At 44.6% G+C, this 26,414-nt stretch overlaps 1 protein-coding gene across 5 annotated transcripts in view; it reads right to left on the bottom strand.

Annotated features, from left to right (window-relative positions):
• The window catches only part of atrn (attractin), a 126,812-nt gene that overhangs the window by 52,674 nt on the left and 47,724 nt on the right, over positions 1-26,414 (bottom strand). For 2 of the 5 annotated variants that reach the window (XM_037125376.1, XM_037125374.1), the window contains exons 19-25: positions 26,146-26,283; positions 24,462-24,555; positions 23,419-23,471; positions 22,195-22,289; positions 20,135-20,213; positions 18,728-18,885; positions 11,771-11,832 (exon numbers count right to left, since the gene is read on the bottom strand). In XM_037125376.1, coding sequence (XP_036981271.1) covers positions 11,771-11,832; positions 18,728-18,885; positions 20,135-20,213; positions 22,195-22,289; positions 23,419-23,471; positions 24,462-24,555; positions 26,146-26,283 — 679 coding nt within the window. Of the gene's footprint in view, positions 1-9,270; positions 9,406-10,016; positions 10,511-11,770; positions 11,833-18,727; positions 18,886-20,134; positions 20,214-22,194; positions 22,290-23,418; positions 23,472-24,461; positions 24,556-26,145; positions 26,284-26,414 lie in introns of those variants that run through there. The other 3 variants (XM_037125378.1, XM_037125377.1, XM_037125375.1) reach the window with 3 other exon arrangements.

The following is a 26,414-nucleotide window of genomic DNA, read 5'->3' as shown; positions in this document are numbered from 1 at the left end:
TCAGTGGATTAAAGGCTAACAGAGTTACAATTTGATTATGGACACATCATTTTCTCACTTTAAAAGAAACCACTGTAAGTATTCTCTGGCAAAATACTGAACATTTAGTTCTACTTATCAATATAGTTTAAGTTTGACTGGATGTTTATTATCTCAGTGATGTATTTTGGATGTTTCCTTGAAATATGCAGCTTTATTTTCCAGTATATTGATGCTGTATTGGGTTATCCCACACTCACAGTATGTTGTTTCTGCTGCTGACGGGTCTCTTAACCTAAACAAACAACATGCGTAGCAGAACGGGATCATGGGAGTTGTTGTCTTCACCATTGATCATTAATATCTATCTATGCGACTCAGGCTGCAAAGTTTTATTAATGTTGCATTTTGTTTGACTTAGTTTTAGCAACAGTCAGACAAATCAAACAATAGGTTGGAAAGATTTGCGTTAATGTAAGAACAATATTACATTATGACGTCTTTAAAGCCTCGTTTCTTTTGCTGTTGAGTGTTTGATGCACAATCAGATCTGAAGTGCGAAAATCTAGCTGGAGGCAGAAGAAAACCGACAGTGGCGGCGTGCGTCCAGCGAACCTTTGTTGACTGTAACAGGTTAAGAAACGATGGACGCTCTCAGTTTCAGTGGCAGGTTGCAGTGCAGAGAGAGAGCCGTCCAGCGAGTGTATTATAGCCACGAGCTGCTGAGGCCGGAGAGGTGAGCTCTGACGTGTCACTGGCTAACCTGACAGCAAGACAACAGCCACAGGGCAAACAGCAACAGACCGGCTCTGTTGTCTACAGCCAGCTGAATACTAATCCTGCAGCCGCCTGCCTGCCGCTGCCGGCTTTCACTCTAGGGTGGGAAATTAAACCTGCTCACCGGCCAAACACCATTTCATTTCCACTACGGCTGAACCACAAGCTAACCAGCAGTCGCTCAGGGGTCCGATTCGCAGTGTAAAGCGGTAAAACCCTGCAGCACTCTGGGTGGTGGGACACTTCCAAGAAGTCTCACCCACCTGAAATAGACGCAGGGCTTCAGCGTGTCGCAGAATACAAATTTCTGTATAATCTCCTCAGGCTTTGCATTGTTTGTTTGCTCACTCCGAGCACAATGGGAGCTGGGAGAAGTGATAGATTCTTCTCTCTTTATGTTTGGTAGGGGGGAGAGAGAAAAGCATGAATCAAATTTAGCATGTTCTTACAGGTGATACTGCGGGTTTGCAACCAAGAAAAGAAGCAGGCTGCCGCAGTGAGGCCTGGCTGAACTTGTTAAGGTTTTAAAAGCAGCCTCGTTCACTGCCCACTGCCAATCCATTAGTAATTAATTAGTTACAGATGATTAAATTTGGCACCGATAGTTATCATTTCACCTCTTAAGACGACGGGCTCCAGCTAATTGAAACAGCAGCTCCCTTTGGTTAGAAAATCTCTCTCCTTTTTTTTTTTTTTTTAAATCTGGTAGCTCAGCAAAAGAACAGTAAATCACTTTTACCCTAATACACTAAATTTATGTGTGTCTGGGAACCGGAGCTTCTGCGTGTGGGCTGATATTAACTGAGAACTTGTTAAATTTTGCTCGAGATATAATCTAGGGGAGAAAAACTCAGAGATAAAAACAAAAAGCTGCAGTGAAAGAGGGACAAAAGCAGCCGAGGGAATATGAGGATTTAGAAAGTGACAGATTCCCTCTAAAAGCCTCAGCGAGCTGAACATCCGTACATTTAGTTCTTAACAGGTAAAGAGATCAGACCAGATGCAAACTGAAAAAGACTTTTCCATGAGTCATATTACTTTTCAGACAATCCTGCAAATGGGGCCCCGAGCATGAGACGTCAAAAAATGATGCGTCTTCTCTCTGCATGTTTTTTTTTTTTTTGCAAGCGTTTGCTTTCGCTGCCGAAACTCATTTTCACACAGCGAGAGCAGCGCAGCCCTGAAGACACACGGGTGAGGCGTGGCAGGAGGGAGTGGACGAAGACGATGATGGGCTCAGAAGAAAGGACTTTGACTCCCTCTCGGGACTCCCCCTCCTGAGTGAGTTATGGCCCAGATCACGTTGCCCTCCTCCCTGCTCATTACAGGTGAGGAAGAGGGAGGAGGAGGAGCAGAGAGCGAAGGCTCCGAGTCAAACCGACTGATCTGATTCATTCATTATTAATCGGGCGCAGAGCGGCTTTCAGCTTCTCGCGGACCTGTAAGGGGGGAGGGTTTAGCCACGAGGCGTTTCTCGCTCTCTCTCTCTATCTGCTGCATCTTGGACTTCTCGCTGATGACCTCACAGTGAGGTCAGATACCAAGAGTGAGTGTTAAAGAATGCAAGAGAGGGGAGAACAGGAGCTGGGGGGCGAATGGTGGGGAGAGAAGAGGAGCAGGAAAGGAGAGGGCACACAGGAAGAAGATGAAGAGAAGGTTGGAAATGTGTTGTACAGGAAAAAAAAAAGGTGTGCAACAGGGGTAGAAAGAGAGAAGGCAGGGAGGTAAACAGACAGGCAGTGATGCAGCAGCTGAGGTTCAGGTGGAGATTGAGAGAGTAAGAGGGGGCAGAGAATCACAGAGAGGAAGAGGAGCTCGGGGAGGAGGAGGAGGAGGAGGAGGAGGAGAGGGGGGATTCTGGCTCAGCAGCAGCAGAAGCCCCTGCTGAGTGCCTGCGGAGGACTCTTGGGACCGGCAGCAGGGTCTGAATGTTTGCTGAGTGTCTCTCTCTCTTTCTCTCACTCTCACTCGGGGGTCTCAGGAAGGAGAGAGAGAGGGTCTGCTGTCAATCACCAGCACGGGGAGCAAGCTGAGGGCAAACACTACACAGAGTGTGTGTGTGTGTGTGTGTGTGTGTGTGTGTGTGTGTGTGTGTGTGCCGGTGTGTGTGTGTGTGTGTTGGAAAAGAAATCATCAGCGCATGCGAGGAATCAGCCGGGTTTACACGCCGATGTTTACTTTTACATCTTAATGGAAAGAGAGTGGAAAGTGATGAGTTTTGAGGACTGGGATCCAAACACACAACCTCACCCACCCACTATACAAGTCTGTGCAACAGAACAACGAACAACTTCCCCTTAGATCCTAAAGTATGCATTTCGAATTATTGGTACAATAAAAGTTGGCAACACTTTAAGAAAATCAGGATCAGTCCCAAAAAAATCGAGAATCATTTGGACTCTAGTTTAGATAGTTGTGCACACAGAGCTCGTGCAAACGTATGTTTTGTTTTGGTCGCATGAAGTATGAAACATGGCCACCAATAAATATTTAGAGCTCAACATTTCAAAAGTTTCCACAACATTCCTCTGACAGTTTGATGAAATCACAGCTTTTAGTTTACGCTGTCGTGCAGCAGAGTCCGGCCCACTCTGTCCTGCTGTCAGTCAGCCATCAATCAGTCCCGTCAGCGCTGCTGGTGACGCTGATTCATGCCGACGTTTATGTACAAACACACATTGCGTGAGAGGAAACGGCGCTCCACGCCGCCTATCGCAGTCGGGGTCAATGTCGCTTTGTTTCCAAGCAGTCTTAGTGACGGATCTCTTTTCAAACTCGACGAAAGAAAAGCTCTCTGCTCGATAATGAAGCCACGAGAACAAATACCACGGGGGAGCGACTGGGAACGATCCGTCGTTAGTAAACAGGTTGCAATTTAAATTGACATTTGGGATTGATTGTATTGAGCTGACCCCAACACGTGCGCTCATGAAGGCTGCAGTCTGAAGCTTCAAAGATACAGTAGAGTGTGTGTGTGTGTGTGTGTGTCACACAGCTCAGAGGGTACACAGCACCACTGAGTGGCCAGCTGCCTCCCGTGTTTGAACAAAGAGTTTTGGAGTGCTCGCAAGTGTTTAAGTGTGCACAAAAAGACCGAGCGTGTGCGTGCCGGAGTATTTCTGTGCCAGCGTCTAAACCTGCAGATGTGTTTAAGAGGCTGAACAGTGAGCTGATGATCACAACAACAGAATTATTTATGTTCCGTTGCAGTCCACTTCCTGCTGCCAAAATATGCATGAGTGGCCACTACGCTGCCTTCAGAGCCCGACACTGTGTGTGTGTGTGTGTGTGTGTGTGTGTGTGTGTGTGTGTGTGTGTGTGTGTGTGTGTGTGTGCGTGCGCGCCCGTATTAGACAGTGGATAGTCGAAGCTTTCGTTCCCTTCTACGTCTTCACGAGTATAATAATTAATCAACATTGCTGTGTTGTGTGTGTTATGTGTAAGTGTGCTGCTCCTGGAAAATCAAAATCAAAATCCAGACGAGTACAGCGATCCAATCAGCACTGACGGATGCAGAAGTTGCAACACCGAGGACGGGCGTCGGCCAAAACATCTAACCTGGATAAATAATTTAAGTAAAGGTCTGTCCATCTTTCGATTTTAGACCAGTTCTCCAAGGACCGGTACCTGCTGGACTCAAGAACAAAGGTTATTTCAGTGCTTTCACTTAGAGGTAATTTAAAGGGCTGGTAGACCCAAATAACAAAGAAACTAGAACTTATAGAAAAAAGTTTCTTTTCCTCTTCTTCCAAACTTGTTTCCTCCCAAAGTGAATATATTTGGGTTGCGGACAAAATGAGACATCTGAGGACGTCATCGCGTCACCGTCCCACAAACAATTAATCACTTAATCAAGAACATAACCAACAGATGAATCAGCAATGAAACATTTTTTACAGGCAGCCCTGTTCCTATAACAACAGTTCACAGGGAGGTTTTCAAATTGATTTGTATTCATAATTAAATCATCAAACAGTTTCTACAAGAACCCGTCGATCCAGTCACAGTCGAGGCAACAGAGCTGTTTCAAAAGCACCATTTTAGCACCTACGTGCAAGAAAAATACAATAAAATCAGTAAGAAAAGCATGGAGGATGGTGCTGAGGTCCGAGGCCTCGACTCTCAACACAAGGGGGATGAAGACCCTGGTGGAGAAGATGGGAGGGGGGGAGCCAAGGCTGAGGTGGAGAGAGGACGATGTTCACGGCTAGCGTGCTGACTCCAGAGGCCTGGGAGTGACGACGCTAATCACCTCTCGCTTTAACGAGATAAACGGATGAGAGCGAGGTCGGTGAGTGGAAGAACGCTGCCCACTCTGTGCTGCTGCATGCCGACGGTACTGATGGTGGCAAGTCAGGGTCTGACAGCGATTAGGGAGGTGGATGTTGGGTGGATTTTAATGACGGTAACAGAAGCAGAAAAAAATATGAAAATAATCAGAAAAGACCGATTGACCACTGAAACTTCGGCTACCAGGACAGAAACACAGGATTCACACTTGAGTCAAACTCATCAGCTTCTCAGAGGGGAGAATTTAAGTCTCCTTGATGACAGCGGGGTGATTCATTCATATCATCAAACCCCAGCCGCCCACACACCCGCCCAGAGTTGGCCCAGGGCGGGCAGCCTGCTGGTAGCCCTTTTCTTTTGAATGCCTCCGCCCTGACCGGATTACATCTCTGCTCTGTTCAAACAGCCGGGAACGCACCATAAATCGCTAATCATTTTAAAAACACACAACCGTGATGGCTACGCTTGCAAAGTTAAGCCGACTTGTGATTTTTAAATGTTCTAAATTTTTTATTAAATCTCAAAAGAGAATTACACTTTCACAAGGGTTGAGACGGTCTGCTGCTGATTCACATGAACTCCTGGTGGATCCACATCATTACTAGTTTTATGCTCCTGAGATTTTTCTGTTCAGAGATTATTATCCATATTTAATTTTATTGTTAACAAATCCCACAGAAAGAGCAAAACCAACTGAAAGCTTTACAAATGTGTCTTTAGCTAGAAAGTGATTTCTTAAAAACAGATGGACACAATGAAACAGAGATTCGTTCGGGACTATTTTCAGCTGCGTATACAGACGCGTTTGGTACCTGTGGGATTAGAGCTGAGCGATACTGCCTTAAAATAATACTCCATTACTTCAAGAATTCATCTGGACACACAATGTATATCTTGTTTCTAAATGGACGACTGCTGTTCAAGTCTGTGGGGAGATTTCCAGATGTTTCTCCTTCTCCCTGGAGTCTGTTTCAGAGAGAAGGTTTCATTTTCCAGAACCGTTTCTTCATCAGAAGTCACACAATGTTTATATTTTGTCCATCGAGCGAGATTCAGTGACCAGTGATGACTCTTTCTTCTGTTATAGGTTCTCTTCTGTCACATGATTATCTAACGATATCCAGAATCTACATGTTTTTTAGGCAACAGTGGAGATCTGTAGCACTGAGGAATGAGACATCGGGCTGTGGATGCAGAGGAAATTCTCTCAAAGTCTTTTTTTTAAATGGGATATGTTGACAATATGCAGATTATCACCTGATTTATCCTTTCATTTGGCTCCTGTGTGCTTCAGTGGGTAGTTGTGTCAGTGTCTTACTCCGAGGGAATTCCTAAAACTTTGATTAATTGAAAAAGATTTTCCACAAATAAGCTATTTGATGAGGTGTGAAAGCCGTTATTGACCCGTTACTGCAGCTCCACCGCAAACCAGTAATCTTAACTTTGTTCTGAGTCCTGAACCAAAGAAAACACGACATTAATTTTCATCTCAAATGAGCCTTCCTGCGCTGATCTTGACGAACCACACCTTTAATGACCATTTACATAATTAACAGTGTCGAGCAGGTTAGTTTAAGCTGTGGCCAGTTGATTTCAACCACTTCTGCAAATGTCTCTGGTAAATTGACTCTGCAGTAATGCTGTGTGTTGTTGGAACAAGGGGAAGGAACCTCTCTGCTGTTGTCTGGTTAATATGCTCACTTGCTGCTAATTTGCACCACAAAGCTAAGCTTCACTGCAGTGGTTACTCTTGATAAAATGGGCCTTTATAATATTAGGACTTTATTAAAAGTCAGTAAGTGTTCAGGAGCCTCATATTAGCTCCAGGTCTGCTTTGAGAATGCAATTTTTTTTTTTTTTGCTTAGAACGAGGACGGTGGATTTTTCTTACACCGTAGCGCCTCTAAGAAGATATTGCTTCAGTATGGAGACAAGGGATGAATACATTCCCCCTAAAGCTCTTTCAACATTGTTTGTGTCGGCATCTGATGAATCTTCAGAATCAAAACTCGAACTATGGAGGGAGGATATAGAAGTTGTATTATCTTCAGAGGATTGGAGTGAGGCTGGTGTGAAGTCTCGGAGGCAGACAGTCAACAGTAGCCTGAAACTTAGACGATATATATAAACAACTAATGCATACATGCATAACTCGGCTGAAGTTTCGTGATACTGATGCGAGAGGAACGATGTCCATCTCGCACCACTAAACCAAAAAACTGAGATTATGTAGACGTGTTTTACAAATTCTTTCAAAACACACATGACAAGCGAGTGTCTAATTATAAAGCGAGGAATCTCCGTCTGTATTTTGATCGTGTATCTCAGCAACGATCTATCACACCTACTTCACACTCAGCAGGCTTGCTGCAGAGGACTCAAGGAAGCACGGTGTTAAATTTGGTGCAACGCGCATTTAGCGTTAATACATTTTGGATAAAAAGCTGTGCAGACAGAAGCTGTGCTCACGACAGGACTTTTAAAAATGGTGTTGCATCACACACAAAAGGAGAAACTCCACAGATTTCCTTCCCTCCCATTACTAAAACAATTAATAAAACTGGAAGGTTTTAAAATAATGGAGTGATAAAAGTATGATCTCACGGGGAAGCAGACATAAACAAAATGGAGGTGCTACACAAACATAACATGCTAAAATTTGCATCTGGCTGAGCGTTAACAGAAGCAACGACTTCCTCACATAAAAAAGTTTGACATCTGGGAAAGACTGCCCACTAATCCCCCGACGGCGCCCGAGCACTGATGATGCAAAACACAGAGTCCACGTTTCGTCATCCTGTTATGATCCTGTCTGCACGACGTCTGTACTCTCTGTGCTCTTAGCAAAACGGACACAATCAAACTTTTTCCTTTAAGAGGCCACAGAGACGGACTCGATGATCTTTGACTCTCTGGTGCACAACACTCCAGCATCAGGTCATCTCTTCCCACTGGAACCAGTCATGAAATGAAACATACATGCAAGCTCTCGTGCTGGATGACTTATTTTAATACTAGCCATTCGAGCAGCACAGATGTGGCAGGGAGGTAAGACTCCTAGGGGGGAGCAGAATTTTCTGGGACATCAGGCATCAGTGGCGCGCCGACTATTAGAGGGTGAGTCAAGATTTTTAAGAAGTAAACACCACAGCGGGCCAACGTGCGGTCAGCGTTCTAGAACAACAGTTCAGAAACTGTTTTCCTTCCTGTACTTTGATGTATCCATCAAAAATAGAAGGAAAAATAAAGACAGGTCCCCGAACAAAGATCCCTCTGCAGGTTAAAGAGTTTCGATGCTGTCTGAAAATCCTGACAGCTTTATCACCGCGCCTCGACCTTGTTCTGTTTTTTTTTTTTAGCATCGCGGTTACATCAAAGCTCATCGTCCCTCTTGTTTTGCTCAGAAGTCACCGGCTGCACTGAAATGAAAAGACTTGGCTGAAAAGGGCGTTAAAGTGCTCTTATGTAATTCTGTTAATTATATATCTCAGTGCCATTAATTCTCCGAGACGCATGCAGATGCCACCTTCTGTAGGTTAACTTCCACTTTCACATGCACCGTGGCTGAACCGCTGGCTGGCTTCATAAACAACATCAACTATTCAGATTCACATAAACAAACTTCTTTTTCCCCTTTTTGAAGGAACTCATAAAAAGTTGGGTGAGAGGGGGGATGTGGGCTACATGATGTATAAAGTCGGACTTCAAAAAAAAAAAAAAAATAGCCACAACTGCAGTAATATTTCCATGACAAATATGTCCCAGTGCGCAATGTTCAGAAAGTTGCATTTTGTGATCGCTCTTTTAGCTTCCTCCATCCAGCAGTTTGGACTTATGGAGCCAAGAAATTTGTCATTCAGGTCACTATTACTTCAAAGGGCGCTTGCTTTAGTAGCAGCCAAGTTTTAAATTGAAAACATGACAGCTGCAGAGAGAGAGAGAGAGAAAGAAACAGCTCAAGAATACATTTCCATTGGGTTTCCAAAAAAAAATGTTTTGGAAATTTCACATTTTCCAGGGGAGTTTTTTTTTTTTTTTCTGGGCCTGGAAGAAAACACTCAATTTGCAGAAGAAGAGACAACATTTAAATTTGTAAAAATATTTGTGACAAAGTTTGCCATAAATGTTGAGAAAAGTTGTTGGGGGGGAAAAAAAAAAAAAAGGATTAATTTACTTTTAAAAGCCATGATTCATCATAACGAGTCTGAGGTGAGAAGCTGCTGGACAGATGGACGTGAATATGTGAGCACATCTTGCTAACGTTGATGTTTAATACATCTGTTTTGGGGCTGGAGAATACGGGTGTGGGTATCTTTGCTGGTGCTGCAGATAACAGGATGGCACCACCTTCATCTGCCCCTGAAGGGGAACATGGCACACAGAGAGAGAGCGAGGCGAGAGTGAGTAAGAGTGAGATTAAGTCGCAGAGAAAGTCGAAGAGGAGAAGAGCAAACAATTTCCACGTTAATTAGCATCGCTCTCCTCCCCCGCAACACAAACAATGCTGCGCCTAAAGAACCAGAAGCAAACAGGGACAAGGCTGCGAGCTCGCTAACTTTAGGTCTCTGCTCATCTGTGCTGAATCAGTGGCAGGCAGAATACACATCAGAAAAAAAAACAAAAAAAAAGAAGAAGACTGAGCTGTGGGATTAAGAGCAAGTCTGGGAGGAGTGGTGGGAGGCTGGGAGGAAAGAAAACAGGGAGGGGAGGGAGGGGAAGGAGGAGATGGGATGGAACAAGGGGGTACCAGAGGGAGGGAAGAGATGGACAGAAAAGAGGAGGGAGAAGGAGAAGGAGAGGAGGCGAACAGACAGGGGGAGATGAAGATGAAAGTGAGAGGAGAACGAGGGAAAGAGGGAGGCAGGGAGAGAGGCAGAGCAAAGGATGGAAGAGGAGAAGAGGCAGGGATGACGAAGGAGCAGAAAAAGGAGAAAAAAAAAAGGAGGAAAGGTAATAAAAAAGAGAAGGTGAAGAGAAAGATGGCGCACACACAGACAGGGGCCGTTCTGTTTATGGATTGCCTGCTTCCTGCGCACAGCGGGCGGAGGCTGCCTGCGTCGAACGCTGACATGCAACCAGTCAAGTGCTGACGCATGTTGTAAACACATACGAGCATCATGAGCGAGTAACTGCAGGGTCGGCATTTGTATGCAAAAGGGAGCGAGGGGGTATAACAGCACTGGTGTTCCTGCAGCTTTTAATCCAAAGATGAACCTCGGCGCGGAGGATTTATTCAGTCGATGCTGAAACATACGCTTTATTGAACATCACTGTATTGGCAAAGAGTTTGTGGCAAAAAAAAAAACAAGCAAAAAAAGAGAATCATTCAAATATCTCCTGCCTGTACACGGGCTGCTGGATCAATAGAAGCAGCAGGACTTTGGAGCAGCCAGCGGTTTCTATCAGGGAGCTGTGGAGAGCACACAGCTCTCCCCCGGGTCGGACACGTACACACAAACACACTCTACAGGACACACCAGAGAAACAAATACAAACATGATGCAGCCGAGCATGCATGGAACACACTCGTCTACCCAATTTTTTATTTTTTTTTCCTTCAGTCCCCCTCTCATTTTTAAATCGATAACACATTACAGCAGTTCCTGAAGAAGTGGAGTGGCCGGCCCGAGGATTCATCACAGCTCGGCGGACGCACGTGTGTTCAGCCCTGCCAGCAAAACCACCAGTGCTACCATCAGTACAGAGCGGCGAGATGCTCTGCCAAGAAGCACGGAGGATATTTATTTTAAATTCTCATCACGACTGCCAAAGCTTTTTTTCGAAAGATACCAGAAACTGTATGTCAGGATGAAGCACGGGGAAATGTGTGCAAAGTAATGCGCAGGACAAATATATCTCCATCTCCTTTCAATCGTATGGAATCTCAGGTTTTAAAGATTTGACGCGCTGAACGTGTGATGCTGTCACACATGGAGAGACTTTAAGGAGAAACTTAGCAGCTGAAAATCTTGGATTTGCTTGATGCCGGTGGTTTAACGTCACAGCCGACTTCAGCGATGTGAGATTGTACCCTGCAGGGTCTCTGCACGGCCACAAGATTACTTTTATCAACTATAACGATGGTTAATCTTGAAGTTTGATTTCATTATTTGTGCCTGCAGTGTCTGCTAATGGTATCAACAGTATGGTTTTGTTAGGCGTCAATATAAAAGGCCAGGGACAGCCGCGCCTGGGTCGTCTCTCCATGCAGTGTGAGGCAGAGAGATTTGATTCATCACATCAATCTGTTTCTTCAGAGAATTAACTCTGACACTCCAAGTAAGAAGAATTTCCCTTGAATGATACGTATGTCATCCTCAGACTCTTCTGTCCTGCTTTAGCACCGACAGGCTGGTATTAAATCACGTGCCGCTGAAATAAATCAAGTCAGATTTCAAGGGATGCCGAGCTACATCAACACATATTCATATCTCAGCGCAGGTTGTGGACTTCTGTTTACTTGGTGAACTGCAGAGATACTGTTAAGTTAGCAGCTGTGCTTGTGTGTGCATGACGTGGATGAAGAAGATAAGACGGTGGGAGTCGCATGTGCGTGCAGACGGCTGAACCAGTGAGCTGCAGTGTTTCTTTATAGCAATGACCAGTGCACAGACAGACAGAGCAGAGCGGAGCGACTTCGTAGATCCCTCTCGGGCGTCGAAGCCGACCGCCTCCTAGAAGTGAATGAACAGAAGGGAAGAGAGGAAGAGGAGGAGCTGCTCACCTGAAGAACGTGACAAAGAACTGCACCAGGTCCATGAAGTTACTGTGCTGCGAGAAGGCGATCTAAGAAAGGGAGAGAGGGGACAACAGAGAGAGAGTCAGAATCTGCTTCAATAAGGGAGATTTTAAAAACAAGAGGTCAGCATTACACACTCGACACGACCTTGTAGATCGGACAAAAGGCACAGAAATGAAGCTGCATGTGCTCACAAAGGCAGACACTGTTCATGTATATATGTTGTGGATCTCATACTGTATATATATGAGACTGTATTGCCAACATGTGCCTTTAAACACACAGATCAAAGCGCATATATTTCTGCTCTTTCACAAAGCTCAAAATACACAATATCTCCGAGGGCTTCTGCTGCCTCATGGTGCCCACAGCTCCTTAATCACAACTACTGGGAGGTTCCCAGTCAGTCTGCTTATCTGAGCTCCAGACTGCACGCCTGTCGAAGCGACAACGCACCAGCAGCCGGGCCTCTCTGCTGCCCACTGCCTGCGTGAAAAAGAAAAAAAAAAAGAAAAAAAAAACGCCACCATCATTCCTGCACATGTGGGCAGAAATATTCACTATGTAATCATCGCAAGAGCAATTGCACTAACGACATCCTGTCTTAATCAAGGTTGCCAGGGGTAACACTGGCAGTGTCGTAACCCCGCCTCCCCACCGCCTCCTCCGCCTCCACCTCCACCTCCACCTCTCTACGTTTACGCTGATAACCACCCACTCACCCCCCCTACCCAAAAAAAATGCCTCACAGCGAACACATTCCTGCAACAACACAACACCGCCTCTCTCTGGCTGCATCGGGGTACTGCGCCTCCTCCCTGCAGCAGAATTCCCCTCACACGTGCTTTCCTCCGAGGTGACACCTTGGACCAGAACTTATCACCGCTCCTGCTTATTATTCCTCTGCAAAGCAGGGATTTGCATACAATTCCAGTGGAAGAAAAGGAGCAGGAGGAAGGAGGAAAAAAAGAAAAAAAGACAAAAGCCGGGAAACCCAGCTGTGTGCGTGTCAGATTAGACCATGAATACCTAATATGTGATCAGGACCTACAACACATGCATGGGAAAAGCGTCTTTACACAAGAACACAACACGAGGCCGAAGGCGTTGGCCTCTGTGCTGCGATGACAGGGGGGTGTGTGTGTGTGTGTGTGTGTGTGTTTTGTAAACAGCCCGGGGTCTCATTTACTTGTGTAGTCAGCACCATCTGGCTCGCTAATGTGTTGCTGTTGATTACTGTTGAGCGCCGAATCCTCAGTGTGATCATTTTCCTACAGACTGTTGAACACTGAAGAGAAGTTCAGGGTGCCAACACACAGAAAAACTTCGACAGCGGCGTAAACAGTTTCGCTGAATGCTCGACGCCGCAAGCTCCGGTTATGTCAGCAGCTCGGGAAACATGGATATTGATCACCAGTTTCTGCCGTACATCGTGCTGAGAACCACAAAGACAAACCCAGAAGGCTGTTGGTTCATGAAACGCTGCAAGGATGAGATGATGATGAAATGAGTGTGATGAAACTAGCCGCTTTCTTTGTAGTGCGCGCTTGAAAGAAATGATTTTTATCCTCAATGAGGCTTTTCTTGTTAAACAATTGTTAGAAATGTCACAAGTCAGTATCTTCAGATTGCTTATGTCTAACTAGCAGCTCAATGCTCGAATATATCCAATATTTATTATCCAATTTTCTAGTGATATGAAACTGAGAAAAAAAAGGCAGAAAATCCTCACATTTGCAATACTAGAATCAGCGAATGCAGACAATTTTGCTTCATAAATGACTTAAACGACTCGCCATTATCAAAGTAGTGAAACTAATCAATTCATCTCCTCATTGCTTTAGCAGTATTCCTGACTGGGGGGCACAAAAAAATATGGCAGCGGCAGCAAGAGCTGAGATAAAATCCTCCGATACGAGCAGCCAGAAAGAGGGTATTTTGGGGGGTTTTCTTAACACTTCTCACTCACTTTTTTGACATCACAATCCAAAATATATTTCTGCTCACTTCCTCGATGCTTCTTCAACACGGGGAGGAAAAACAACTCTTCACTGCACCTTCACAAAGTGCAAGAGAGCAATCTTTGGAAATTAGTTTCTGAATTTAGTGAGAAGCCAATCAGATATGTGCAATTAAGAGAAAATGGTTTGGAGAGGGAATATATTACTTCCCATGCTCATGAATGTAAATAGGAGTTAGAAAATGAAAGGATTAAAGTTAAAAGTGGTGGAGATTGCATGAAACTGTGAGTGGCAGGGACTCTTTTTAAGAGCAAAGCTTAGAGTTATCAAAGAAAGCCTCGTCATCCGGTGTACTGAAACCCGGTTCACTTTGTGACAGCAGCCTAACAAAGACATCTATTCCTCCAGGTGATCAGAGACACATAATGCTCTCGGCTGATGACATAATAGCCCCCTTCAAAGTACAAAACTCTAACTTCCTCAACGCAAGAAAAAAAAAACAATAGGAGTTTCAGCGTCATGTCATCACTGCATAACTCCATTTTGTGAAATACAAGCGGGCCGTCTCGCTGAGACGATTCGTGATAACAGTTATTGTAGCGGCTAATCTCGAGTGTCAGTCGTGTGCGGGTGCTTTGTCACCAAGAGGCAGGCTGACGGTGGCGGCGGGAGGCCCGGGCGATGCTCTCGTTATGTGCCCAGCAGAGGGTGACTCTTTAGGGGCCGCAAAGGATATCGCAGCAGGGCCCTGTCAGCCTGCCGCCGGGCATTAAGACTGGAAATATTCTGTCTTTAATGGCTTCTGACAGCCGCTTCAACCGTATTGGAGTTTTGAAGACAAGTGTCGTTATCGGTGCGGAGGGGGAGGGCTACGCAACAGGTTCCTACAAAAGAAGACAGGACGGAAAGAGGATGGATTTTCAATACGTGAGTGTGTGGGACACTTCTGTGCATGTGTCCAGGTGTTTCATTTCATGACGTGTCCGTGTGTCGTGTTTGTGTCATGAATGTGGTGAAAAAGAAGGAACAGAAGAAATCAGCGAGGAGGCTGATGAGAACGCTGCAGCGGTTCCTTTTTTAAACGTCTTACTTCAGTCTCAACGTCGATTAAATGATGTCAAAGCACGGAAAAGTTTATCGCACCAACTTCGAGGTTAAAATCTAGCGCGTTCACCTGGATGTCAGCTTCCCCTTTCCTTTGTTCAGAGAGGTGACATTATACCTCATCTAGCATGTCGGCATACTGATGTTAGCATTTAGCTCAAAGCGGACCCTCTCAGAGCTGCTAGTGTGGCCTCGCTTTAAGTTTGCTTGAAAAATGATAAGAAATAGGTTGATTTGTTAACACGCAAGTCAACAATATTAATTATAAAGATTCTGAGGATAATCTAGTTTTGTTTTGTGTCAAGAGTTTAGGAACACAGCTGCGTCCATTTCTTGCATCTATGCATCTTACTGGATCCACTTTGTACATTGGTATTCATTGTCTATATCTACTGATATGCACAGTGTCATTTTTAATTTTTAATTTGTTTGCAGCAAATTAAATCGACTGTTTAATACTAAGCGGCTGGCTGATTTGAGGTTGTACCCGCCACTGTCGCAAGCTGGCGAAATCACTCAGTCTCTGTTTCCCAACCTCTCTGTGATCCGTATCAAGACGCACCCATCAGGCAGCCGTGCGCGGCCCAGATAAACACTACACGAGTCCACACAGATATGCAGAGCGGGCCCAGCCAGCTGATAGCTACAGCTGCTGCTACTCCACAGCGGGGTATTAAATTGGAGGCTTTTCTAATCTCTACCATATCATGACATGTTCACTAAGGCACGGAACAGGAGATCACAGCTCTTTAATGTAATTAGTCTGGGATTTGCGTTTCATTACAAACATCATTAAATTCAGATCTATTCTTCATCAGGAAAGGGGAAAAAAAAGAGGGTGGGAGAGCTCCTCGCTGACTAATCTCAGCACAATTGATTTCACTTTGATGATCGGAGCTGCTCGACGGTGATGAAGTCATCGCAGAATTCAATTTGACCGTTGTGAAAGATCACATTTTCGGGGTCGGTCAAAGTCATTAGCGCTGCAACATCTGTGCTCTTCAGGAGTTCTGCACACTGTATCTGAAACACACGAGGTGGTTAAGTTTTGTGAAAGCCAAGAACTGAAGAGCTGAATGAACAAACGTGCGCTGCTGATTCAACGCAACAGATCGGCGGTGACTGCAACAAGTGAAGTCGATGCAAAAGAACGTGAGCATAAAACTTGCTCGCAGAACTCTTCCCGACCATGTGAAAGCAAACAGAGGCAACCTTGAGGTGGTGCGCGGGTGAGTTAGCAAGAGGAAGCTTGAGAGAGAGAGAGCTTAGCTTGCACAGCCCACTCTGAATGCAGCATGTGTTCCAACTTAACATTCCACTTTGCCCTTGCTCTTTCTCGGCTGCTGTTTATGAACCGTTTTCCGACACTCCGATCTCTGCCTGCCAACACTGGAGGACCGACCGCCTACGATCTAAAACACACACACACACACATACAGCTGAACGCCACATTGCAGTACACCGCTGAAGAAAAGGAGAGTAAGTAAAGGCAACAAAAGAGAAACGAAGGGCTGCTATTATGACGAAGTAGAGAGAAAAAAAAAAAGAAAATAATTGTGAGACGAGGAGCAGTGGCTGGAGGAGAGAAGAGAAACAAGTGGAAAATGTTACCTCGCTGACGAAGGTAAAGCTCCATGAGTGCAAGGAAGAAAAAAATGACAAGGACAAGGGTGATCTTCTACACAATCCCACCCTTCAAGACAGAAGGTGAGGTGGACCAGAGGAGGCTGACAGAGGGGGGAAAGGCTCAGCTCTCTGTTCTGCTGTGGAGCTGCACTGGGGACCTCCTGAGGCTGGCTGGCAGCAGCTGGAGCTCTGAAGCTGAGAGAAACTAAAAAGCCCTCACAAGGCAGGACATAGAGGATGGAGGCAGGATTTTTTTCTCCTGTTTAGGAGGAGGGCAAATGGCAGGCGGGGTCGGGGGGGGAAGGAGCTCGCATGGGGCAACCAGTCAAATCACTTCCAGTGCTGCTCTGGGAGGCACACAGACGGGCCCGGAGCACCTCGAGCTCCTGAGCCAATCACAGCCGCTCCTGTCAGCGCATTCATTTAGTGCATCAAACCAAAATACTGATGCCGAGTTTGTTCTGTCCTTTATCACACCACAAAGACACCCACGTTCCGACTCAGTATATAAGTCACTGAGCAGCTTTATAGAGAGTTATACAAGTGTAAGGATGTAGATGGAAAGCTTTAAAGGGCATTTCACGTCCTACTCCACCTCTGAAGCTCTGGTAGAAATGCATGTGTGATCAGACTTGGACATGATCAAATGTCAGCACAACGAGATCATCATGTAAAAAGATTTAAGGTCGCAGTATCTGTTTGTACTCGTCACTGTCCTCAGCTCAGTCCATTACTGTCGCGAGAAACTGTATTTAAAAGATCCAGCATGTAGAATTACAAACAAACTGTGTCCATCTTGGGTCTTCTGAGGGTGTTTGCAGTCACCTGAAATCGACTATGTGCAGTTATGGACCTCACAAAAGACCAATGCAGCCTAAGACAACAGCCCAACAACGACTCCTTCTCTGTATCTGGCATTAATATCAACCAGACAACATCCAGTTGAAAAGTTAATTACATGATTTTTTTCTGGCAAACTGAGGACAAAGAGGACGACGGCACTGAGCAGCTTGTTTCGCATTAAAAGGCTGCTGCACTATGAAAAAATGTCCACGCACAGTAAGAGCTCTATTAAGAAGCTGTCTTCTCGGCAGCAGCTGTGGCTCGGCTGCACAAACTCACGCCGCCAGCTACCAGGCAGGAGGACAGAGCGCCATTCACGACTACGTCAACACAGGTAGCCACATCAACGCTGGAGGAAAAGCTCCACACAGCAACGGCAGGAAACTTCTTTTCCCTCCCACCGACCACATTTCACTGGTGACAGCCAACATTTACATTCACCCCATTTTACCAGCCAGCTCTCTGGTTTATAGAGCAGAAAAGTAGCTTGTGAATCAGACAAGCTGACCGGTCACAGTGGGAATTGACCACAGCTTTGCTCCACTTTAATCCAAAATCTGCGGGTGTACAGGCGCGTGTGGGAGTTTTTATTTGCACACAAGGCGAAAATGGGATAACTCTGCACATCAGCAGACCTGACGAGTGGTACTTTTTAGAGGACTTAATTAAAAAATGCATGAAAACATACATTTCCATCATGAGCAGTGCTTCTGAATATTCAGGACAGCGTGGCCTGTTTCAGTTTGTTCTACTTGAATAAATCAGGATTTTATCACATACTACCCTCTCGCTGCTCATGCAGAACGTTCACTTGTGCAACTTACGAAGCAACATGACTTGGATTTAAAGCAGCAGCGGGTACAGTTTCAGGTTAGCAGCCCCATCGAGACACATCAGCTGTAATAGTTTGAAACTTTTGCTAAAGTGCAGTACGGACGATAACGCATCTTGTATTTTTCGCCCTTTTTGTCCATTTAAGGGTTACCTTGACTTCAGACACAATTTATTCACAAGTTCCAGGGAATCGCCATCATTTCTGCTTTTCACTGCTGTCAAAGCACAAAGACTTTCATTTATATATTCCAGGCATCTGTCAGCTTTCTTTCCATGGTTCAAAATATCAGTCAGTGGATGCTGACCCTTAAATGTTACAACCGAATGTCTCCGAATTGATTTTGGTTTCCAGTTTAGATGAATCTAAAGAATAACAAAGACAGAGAGCGAGTCGATTGTCTACTGCAGAGAAAAGGTTGTGTAACTTTCATATAAAGATATCGACCGTAGCGCGGCCGGAGGTGTTAATTGTTAAAACCGATGATTACATTACAAAACAATCGTAACATCTGCAGGACGTGGTTCAAAAGCAGTAGTCTGCACTTTGCACCATACGCCATATCTACTGGCTCACCTGAATCTTAATGGGCCACGTGAAGTTGCTGACGTAGACGAAGAAGGTGATGTTCGGGCTGTTGCGGAAGTCATAGTTCTCGTTGGAGAAGCTGTCTTTGAACTCCTTGATGTTGCTGCGGGAGACGATGGCGGTCTCTTCGCCAGTCTGGGTGCCTGCTAGACGACGGGAAGGAGAACAGAGAAGAGGGAAACAAGAGCAGAGAGTTTGAAGGAGGAAGATGAAGAAGAGCAGGTACACTTTTTTTTATATATTTAAATACTAACAACATCTCTTTACAACATAAACTCGGAGGAGACGAACTTAAACAAGAACTATCAGCTTATAAATTAATCATTTTTCATCCATACGCGATGAACAAATCAGACACGACAGCACTCTCTGGATGTGATTACCCCATTTTTTAGGATACCAAACACATTCTCCAACAATTTACCTCGAGCGCGAGTTCCTGAGTTTAATACTACAAAAAAAAATGTTGTGCTATTAGAGAACAAACATGTGATTACAGGAATGCGAGGCATGTCTGTGCATCCTCCTACCTTTACAAAAAGAAAAAACACATGATCTGATCAAAATGTGTCTGTCCGTATTAAACTGTGGTCTCATTTTCAGGCTCGTATTTTCATTTTGGCTCTGCTAGAACATACTAAACACGCTTTGTTGTAAAAAGAAAAAGCCGTTTTGTTTTTGTCATACTGTCCATTGCTGCAGCGTCTCTATTCACCCTCTGTTCGATACAGTCTGCTCTGATTGGTCAGCTCTCACACACCGCCACAACCACATTTCTGCATCAGCTCCGCCGGTGTTTTTGCAGCCTCAGCCATGCTGGATGATGGTGACTGAAGTCAACTTTACAGACTTCCTACCGACTGCAGTTTCTGAATACAGGCTGTGAAACAATGTGCATCCAAAAAGACAATATCGCAACTTTAATTTGTCGGAGGATCAGTTTTTTCCAAACATTATGACATTATGATGGAGCCAAAACTGTTCAAAGTCACACTCAGGAAACACCAGCCCCTCACCACAGCTCACTATGCTGCTAGGCGTCCTTTAACTGAGGACTTCTACTTATTGTTTCCTGACGACTCTTCTTTACCTTTGTCTCTTTCACTGCCACACACTGCCTGAGATCGAAGGTGGGCTGTGGATGATCTGTACCGCTGCCACTACTGTTACGAGACCATCTCACTCCGTTTAAGAATTTGCACTGCGCTTGTAAAACCAATAAAAAGGGTTCAAGAATAAAAAAAAAAAAAAAAGGTCTATAAAAACGTGAAAAACAGCCTGGGGTGACATCTTTAAAGTGCTTCTTTCCCCCCCCAACTTTAAGTGATATAAAAGAGAGAAAAAACCTGCATGTTGACAGCAAGATATAACATAAGGTTGCTTCTTGAGACGCACCGGTGAAGCTTGCGGCCCAGGTTATGTTCAGGTTGAAGTTCTTTGAGGCATTGATGAACATGTCGAGATCCCGGTTCGGCTGAGGAGACAGAACACAGGCAGAAAACATGAAACCACCATCATCATTACACATTTATATGGTCCCACATATCATAGAAATGTGCAGCAGAGAGGGATAAACCAAGAAAACAAGGCCACTCTGCTGTACTGTAAATGCAGAGCAGGGTTTCTTCTTTTTCTTTTTGTGTCACCGCCTCAAACCAGTTCTCAGCTGTACAAACAGTTACTGTGTTGCAGACGGGAGCAAATTTGCTCGGCTAATGGAAGCTGAATTAGCAAAACAAACGTTTGGACAAGAGTCAACGATGAAAATGAGATGTATTAAAAAAAAACTAAGTACAGTTGTAAAACTCTTATCGGCTCTGACGGCATCAAGTCTGTTTGAATTAAGATGTAATTGATGTTTACACAGCGACTGAAACGCGGCGCTTGTTAATAATCGTTTAAATAGATTAAACGGAGATGAATAATTAAAGAGGCTTGATGAGGAACATTCTAAATATTTTCTTGATCTCAAATCCAAATTATTTCTGCGCACCTCTAGCAGACAAAAGGAAGCGGTTGGTTAAAAAAAAAAAAAAAAAAGCTTTGTCAGGGGAAAAAAGACGCCATCTGGAATATCTAATCAGACCCTCGTGTTGCCGTTTGCGCTCCAGATGCTGCAGCCAGGTAAACAGCACCGGACAAGCTCTCATTCGCCGTGGAAACATCTGCGCGGCCGACTGTGAGTTTACACACCAGCGTTACACTTCAGTCTTCCTCTGTGTCACACCAGGAGTCTCTGTTTATCCTCATTTATAGTACGTTAACGGAGAACGGTGCCTGTGTTATTCTTTTACAGTATCATCTTGTGCATTTCCATTTCAACATTATTCTCGTGTTTATATCAGCGTGTACAAGCTTTCTCTGGCTGTGCTGCTAATGTAAACTGTTAGATTGATATATTGTGGGTTTTTTTAATTACGTGGTTATACCTAAAATGAGATCTCAGTCTCAATGGGGACTTTCTTAACTTATTAAAGATACTATTATGATATAATGCCACTAAGCAGTTTGCTGTTATTTCGCCTCTCTTCTTGTTATCGAGGCGCTCCCTTTATTACAGCGTAGGAATTAAAAAATCCTTCTCATTACTTTTGGAGATTTTAAAAACAATATATATACTCTGAGCATTTCTGAGTGCTGCTTCTAATAGTTCTCCTTAATGTGGAGCTAATGACTTCTGTGTGAGTAAATTAAAGTCCCTGTGAATTTCTGTGTGTTTGCCTGTCCAATAAAGAATCATGCATCTCCAGCGATGGTGAATATTTTCAAATTGACTGAAGGAAGGAGAGACACTCCCGCACACTGTCCACTTCACTTCCATTTAAACTTTATTGACAACAACGTCTTTGTGATTAGACCTTCATCAGGTTATCCCATAAAACATTGTTGGCAATATACTTACGTGCAAGTGAAATGGACAGTGTGCGGAAGATTTTTTCCTGATTTTGTCGGCCTTTGGTCTTCTCCTGCAATATTTAACAATGTTTTGCTTTATTGCATCTAGTTGTATTCAGTTTTACAGTCTGCTCACTGGGCTACATCTTGCGCCCGGCGCAGAGCGAGGGACAGCGAGGCATCATCGCCAGTTTCCAACCAGCGCAGGTGTCGTTTTCACACCCGGCGCCCACGTCGTGTAAAAAGGCAAATGTGGCGCCTCAACGTGTTGGTTTGCCAAAGTCAAAGGTGCAGAAATACGGACAGTAAGATGCGCTTTACAGAGGCTGCTGTCACTCATTTTAAACATTCCCATGCATGCGCTGATGTCGCTGTTACACATGCCCTGACACATGTAGTAAAACTTTTAAAACTTTCTCTTTGAACACCTAAGGGGAGGAAGAAGAAAAAACCTTAATCACCATCATCACCACCATCGTCTGGTGCTGACTGAACAATCGTTAATCCTAATAAAAGTGACAGGTGCTGTGGCGGCGGGGCGTTCACAGTCAGAGACATACCTCGTCAGGTGTGGCCACGAAGTTGATGGCGGTGTAGTAGCGGTCGTCTTCCTGCGACAGGCTGAAGGTGAACTGGTAGTCGATGAGAAGCGTGTCTGTTTGAGGCGATCGAGCCGTCGGTGTGGGCGAGCACGGTGGGGATTTCAAAAGGAAGAAGAAGAAGAAGAAGAAGAGGAAGAAGAGGAACAGCTCGATTAGTTCAGTTTGAAAGTCACACAAGTACACGTTTTCAGAAAGGGCTCGGGGGCAGGATATCACCCACAACTCCTTTTCTTTTTCGATGTTAAAACTCCATCAGCTTTCTGAAGATTTGAGTGTGTGTTGTCTGTGTCTGCAGTGAAGGTCGTGATAGAGGAGGGTTTACACGGCCGTGCGCTAGCCTGCAGTAAATTACAGCTGGAGATCAGCATGATAACACTGTGATATAAGAAGCCAGTGAGTCATACATGAACCAGCATCGACCAAATGATTTCCCACCCCCCGGGTTTCATTTGAGTCCATTCTCTTAAAATCCATTCTCCTTTTTCTTGCGGATGTTGTCCTTTGGGATGTTAGTGCAGGTCTGCTGAGCATGCAGGCAGTCATTGTTTGGTTAGTGTCTCTGCAGATCAAGACATCACCACATGCTTCTAGTGGCTCAGAGGGATTTCTTTTTGTAAGTCTATCACTTGTTTTTTTTTAGGTAAATCCTGCTTAGTATACCTTTAAGAACACTTAACTCGTGTGTGTAATAAGTATTCCCGTTCAAAAAAAAAGACGAGCAGCGACAGAAGCACGTCGGAGCGGCCAATAAAAAGGCTAATATTGTTTATCAGATCATAAATAATGAGGAATGGGTGCATAAGGACAGAATGTTTATAATCTAAAATGATTGCAAAAGCCAAAGATATCCACGACAAGAGGCTGATCTGCAGTGACCGTCACTGACACACACAGAGCGACAGTCCTTCGAAGCTCCTTTTCATTCTTCGATGATTCTCTTTCATCTGCCTTCGATTCTCTCCACAAACGACTTGTTTAAAAGAAAAAAAAGAAGCTGTTTCTCCTCTGGCTCTTATTTCTTTAAACATCAAACTACTTGAAAGCTACTTTGATTCAGGAGCCATGTAACTGTCTTGGCATTGACCCGCACGAGTGAAAAGAGAACGGCCTCACGGTGCTTTTCTTAAATTGTGACCCTTTCCCGACATCTTCACTGAAGTTGGTAATTGGATTTCCACTTACAGTAGCATGTTCCTTTGAGGGGGTTGCCTTGGTAACGGTTCTCAACTTCACACCTGGAAGAGGATGGAAAGACGGAAATGAGGGAGAACATGGAAGGGGAAGGAAGCGAGAGGCGAAAGAGAGGAAGACACAGAGGAAGAAAAGTGATTTAGTTGTTGGTAAAAGCAAAGCGGGAGGAAAACAATGCATCTGTGACGACACGCAGTCGAACTCGACCTTCACTCGGCTTGAAAACAGTGAAAAGAAAACAGAACGATGAAAAAAAAACAAACAGACATCACTAAAAGAAACCCTTCTGACATTTAAACAGACAGAAATAGCTTCATTTTCATACTGATGACCAACTTGTGTCTGAAACTGTCTCTCAAGTTTTTTTTTAATGGGGTTTGGGAAGCCCGATGGTAATGAAGGCCGAGGTTAAGATGAGTGCTGCTGGTGCTAATGAACAGCTGCTACAGAAGTGTGCCAGTAAAATTAAAAAAAAAGAAAAAAAGACATGGAGTGTGTACTGAGCCTTTTTTCTTGAAATCTCAACAGATTAACTGGCGGCTCTGCAGGTGTGTTTTATAAATGTTGTTTCTAAAAATAATCCTTGAATTTCAAGCGGTTCAATATTTTTGCCCAAGTTTCGCGTCTCTGTGAAGAAGAACTTTCTCCACGGCAGAGATGAATGAGGTTCTTCTGAGGCTTGTGTTTGTGTCAGTGACACCGACGGTCGACTGCTTTATAATTCCTGGGGCTTCAGAAAGAACTACCCGCAGATGCCCAATAGGTAGAACAAGGTTTTCTCTGGTCAAATCAAAAAGTAAAGACCCACCGTGGGAAAGAGAATATCTGGGGGTGCTCTACATGCAAACACACTGCGTAGTTACACAAATACTGCAGGTGAAAGACATAAAATAATTCTCTGACCCAAGCCAAGTTAAAGAAAGTCACCAAGTTTTCCTATAATGGCAGACGTAGCCTGAGGGGAGAGGAGAGGACGTGTGAGAGTACAGATTCATCAGGACAGAAGGAAACAGGATGAGGAAGATAAAACTCACAGGTGGCAGCGATCTCCTTTGATGCCTTTAGTTGTGCAGAAGCACTTGCCGTTGCTCGGGTTGCACATGCTGGCGTGGCCGTTACACTTGCAGGCTGAACAAGAGATGCGAGATATGAAAACAGTTTAACATTCAGGTGCTGCAGTAAAACAATACCGCTGACTGCTGTGATTCTGTATGACAAACATCTACAGAATATTGATTGGTTTGAAGGCGACTCTGCTTTCCTGACTGTTTCCTTCCTGCTACGATCCCAGGCAGATGTTCCCGGTTAGCCTTACTAATCATCTGGGTTTGTTCCTGATAGAGCTAACCACCAGGTAGTGATCAGCTGATTGCTCTGATCCTCTCAAAAAGGTCCAGTTTGTAAGGAAAGTTGATTTGTGAGCGTCATCCCCTACTTGTCAAATACCGCCGCTTTGTGTTTCCAAACTCTGATGGATCAGGATTAAAGGGTAGGTCGGGTCGGCTGCCGTCCCAAAGCATCGGCATTAGACTAATTAGGAATCAGATTTAACAATTAACTTTACTTCCAAATACGACTTTTAAAGGTGGGACTCCAGAATTGATCACTGCAACTTTACAAGTGTAGAAGACACACAATGAAAGATCGAAAAACACAAAGTCTTTGCCTGCTGTACAACTGTCAACTACTCTTATGCTCAAACTTGGTCCAGTAACAAAAGAACTTCGTGGGTTCAGCTCAGCTCAGGCAAGCAGTCTGATGTTGGCTTTGAACTCCCTCAGGAGTCCCCTGGAGCCATCATTTTCACAGAGACCCCAGGAGCTCCAGACACTCTGAAAATGCTGTTTGCCACATGGTCACAAACAACAGTCAGCCCTGTCTGCAGCACACAGCTGCATGAAAGCAACAGTCCCTCTTTTTACCAGGGAGAGAAAAAAAAAGAAGTCATATAAAGTTTTAGTTCTAAAGCTGAATCCTTGCACATAGAGGTGAACCAAACTTTAACGTCGCGTCTCCTGCACAAGCTTCGGGGTGACTTTCCACGTCCCAAGAGACCATTTCTGTGTCCGTTAACAGATGCCAAATGTCTATTAGGGGTTTGGTGATTGTGCGGACAGCTGGCGGAACAACTAGTCACATTATAATTTTATCCTTAAATCATATACATGTGTTATCTTATTATGTCAGACTGATGGAGAGAACGCCCTGATTGGCTGTGAAGTGCGCCTGCTGATGTCCCTGAAGAGGAGCTCTGCTGTTCAACCAGGAGGCAGCAAAATAAGCGCAAAACAATAAAATGCACAACACTGACGGGATGAAGATATGCAGAGCGGCTGTCTTATTGATTGGCTGTCAGTGATGGAGACGTGAGTAAATACATATTCCAGAGGGACACCGGGAATTACAGCTCTGAAAATAGTAAAGAAAAAAAAAAAATGAAAATCACAAAACATGCAGTAAGATATTGGCGAGGCTAAATTAAGCTGTCGAGGGACCCGGACGATTGATCGCTTGTCTGAATGACTGACTGTCAGTATTAGCCAGAGAGCGGAGTAAATCTTTAATATCCCACGGGGCCGATTTACTGTGCACCCAGGAATCAAGAAAATGGCCGACATAAACCTGAACTGTAAAGCACTGACAAGTTAAATGAAGCTGTGTGCAGGAGGACTGACTGGGTGATTTAGTGCAGGACTGAGCGGCCCCGCGGATACTCACGCTGGCAGCTGCCCCCGTTGGTCGGATCTCCGTAGAAGCCGGAGATGCAGCTCTCGCAGTGTCGGCCGGTTGTCAGGTCCTCGCACTTCTCACACACACTCTCGTTGACACACTGGCTGTGGCCGTTACACTGACAGGCTGATGAAGAGTACAGAAAGCACACAATGGACATTTAAAAAAAAAATAATTAAAAAATCTGGTAAACAGCCGCAGGCCCAAACATGAATTAATTTGTTTGTTCATTTTTTTGCAAGCACACAAAGTGAAGT

The sequence above is a fragment of the Acanthopagrus latus genome, chromosome 16 (assembly GCF_904848185.1).
Source record: "Acanthopagrus latus isolate v.2019 chromosome 16, fAcaLat1.1, whole genome shotgun sequence".
Classification (NCBI taxonomy): domain Eukaryota; kingdom Metazoa; phylum Chordata; class Actinopteri; order Spariformes; family Sparidae; genus Acanthopagrus; species Acanthopagrus latus.
Note: the sequence above shows the minus strand (reverse complement) of the source record. Positions and strands in the feature narration are given on the sequence as shown.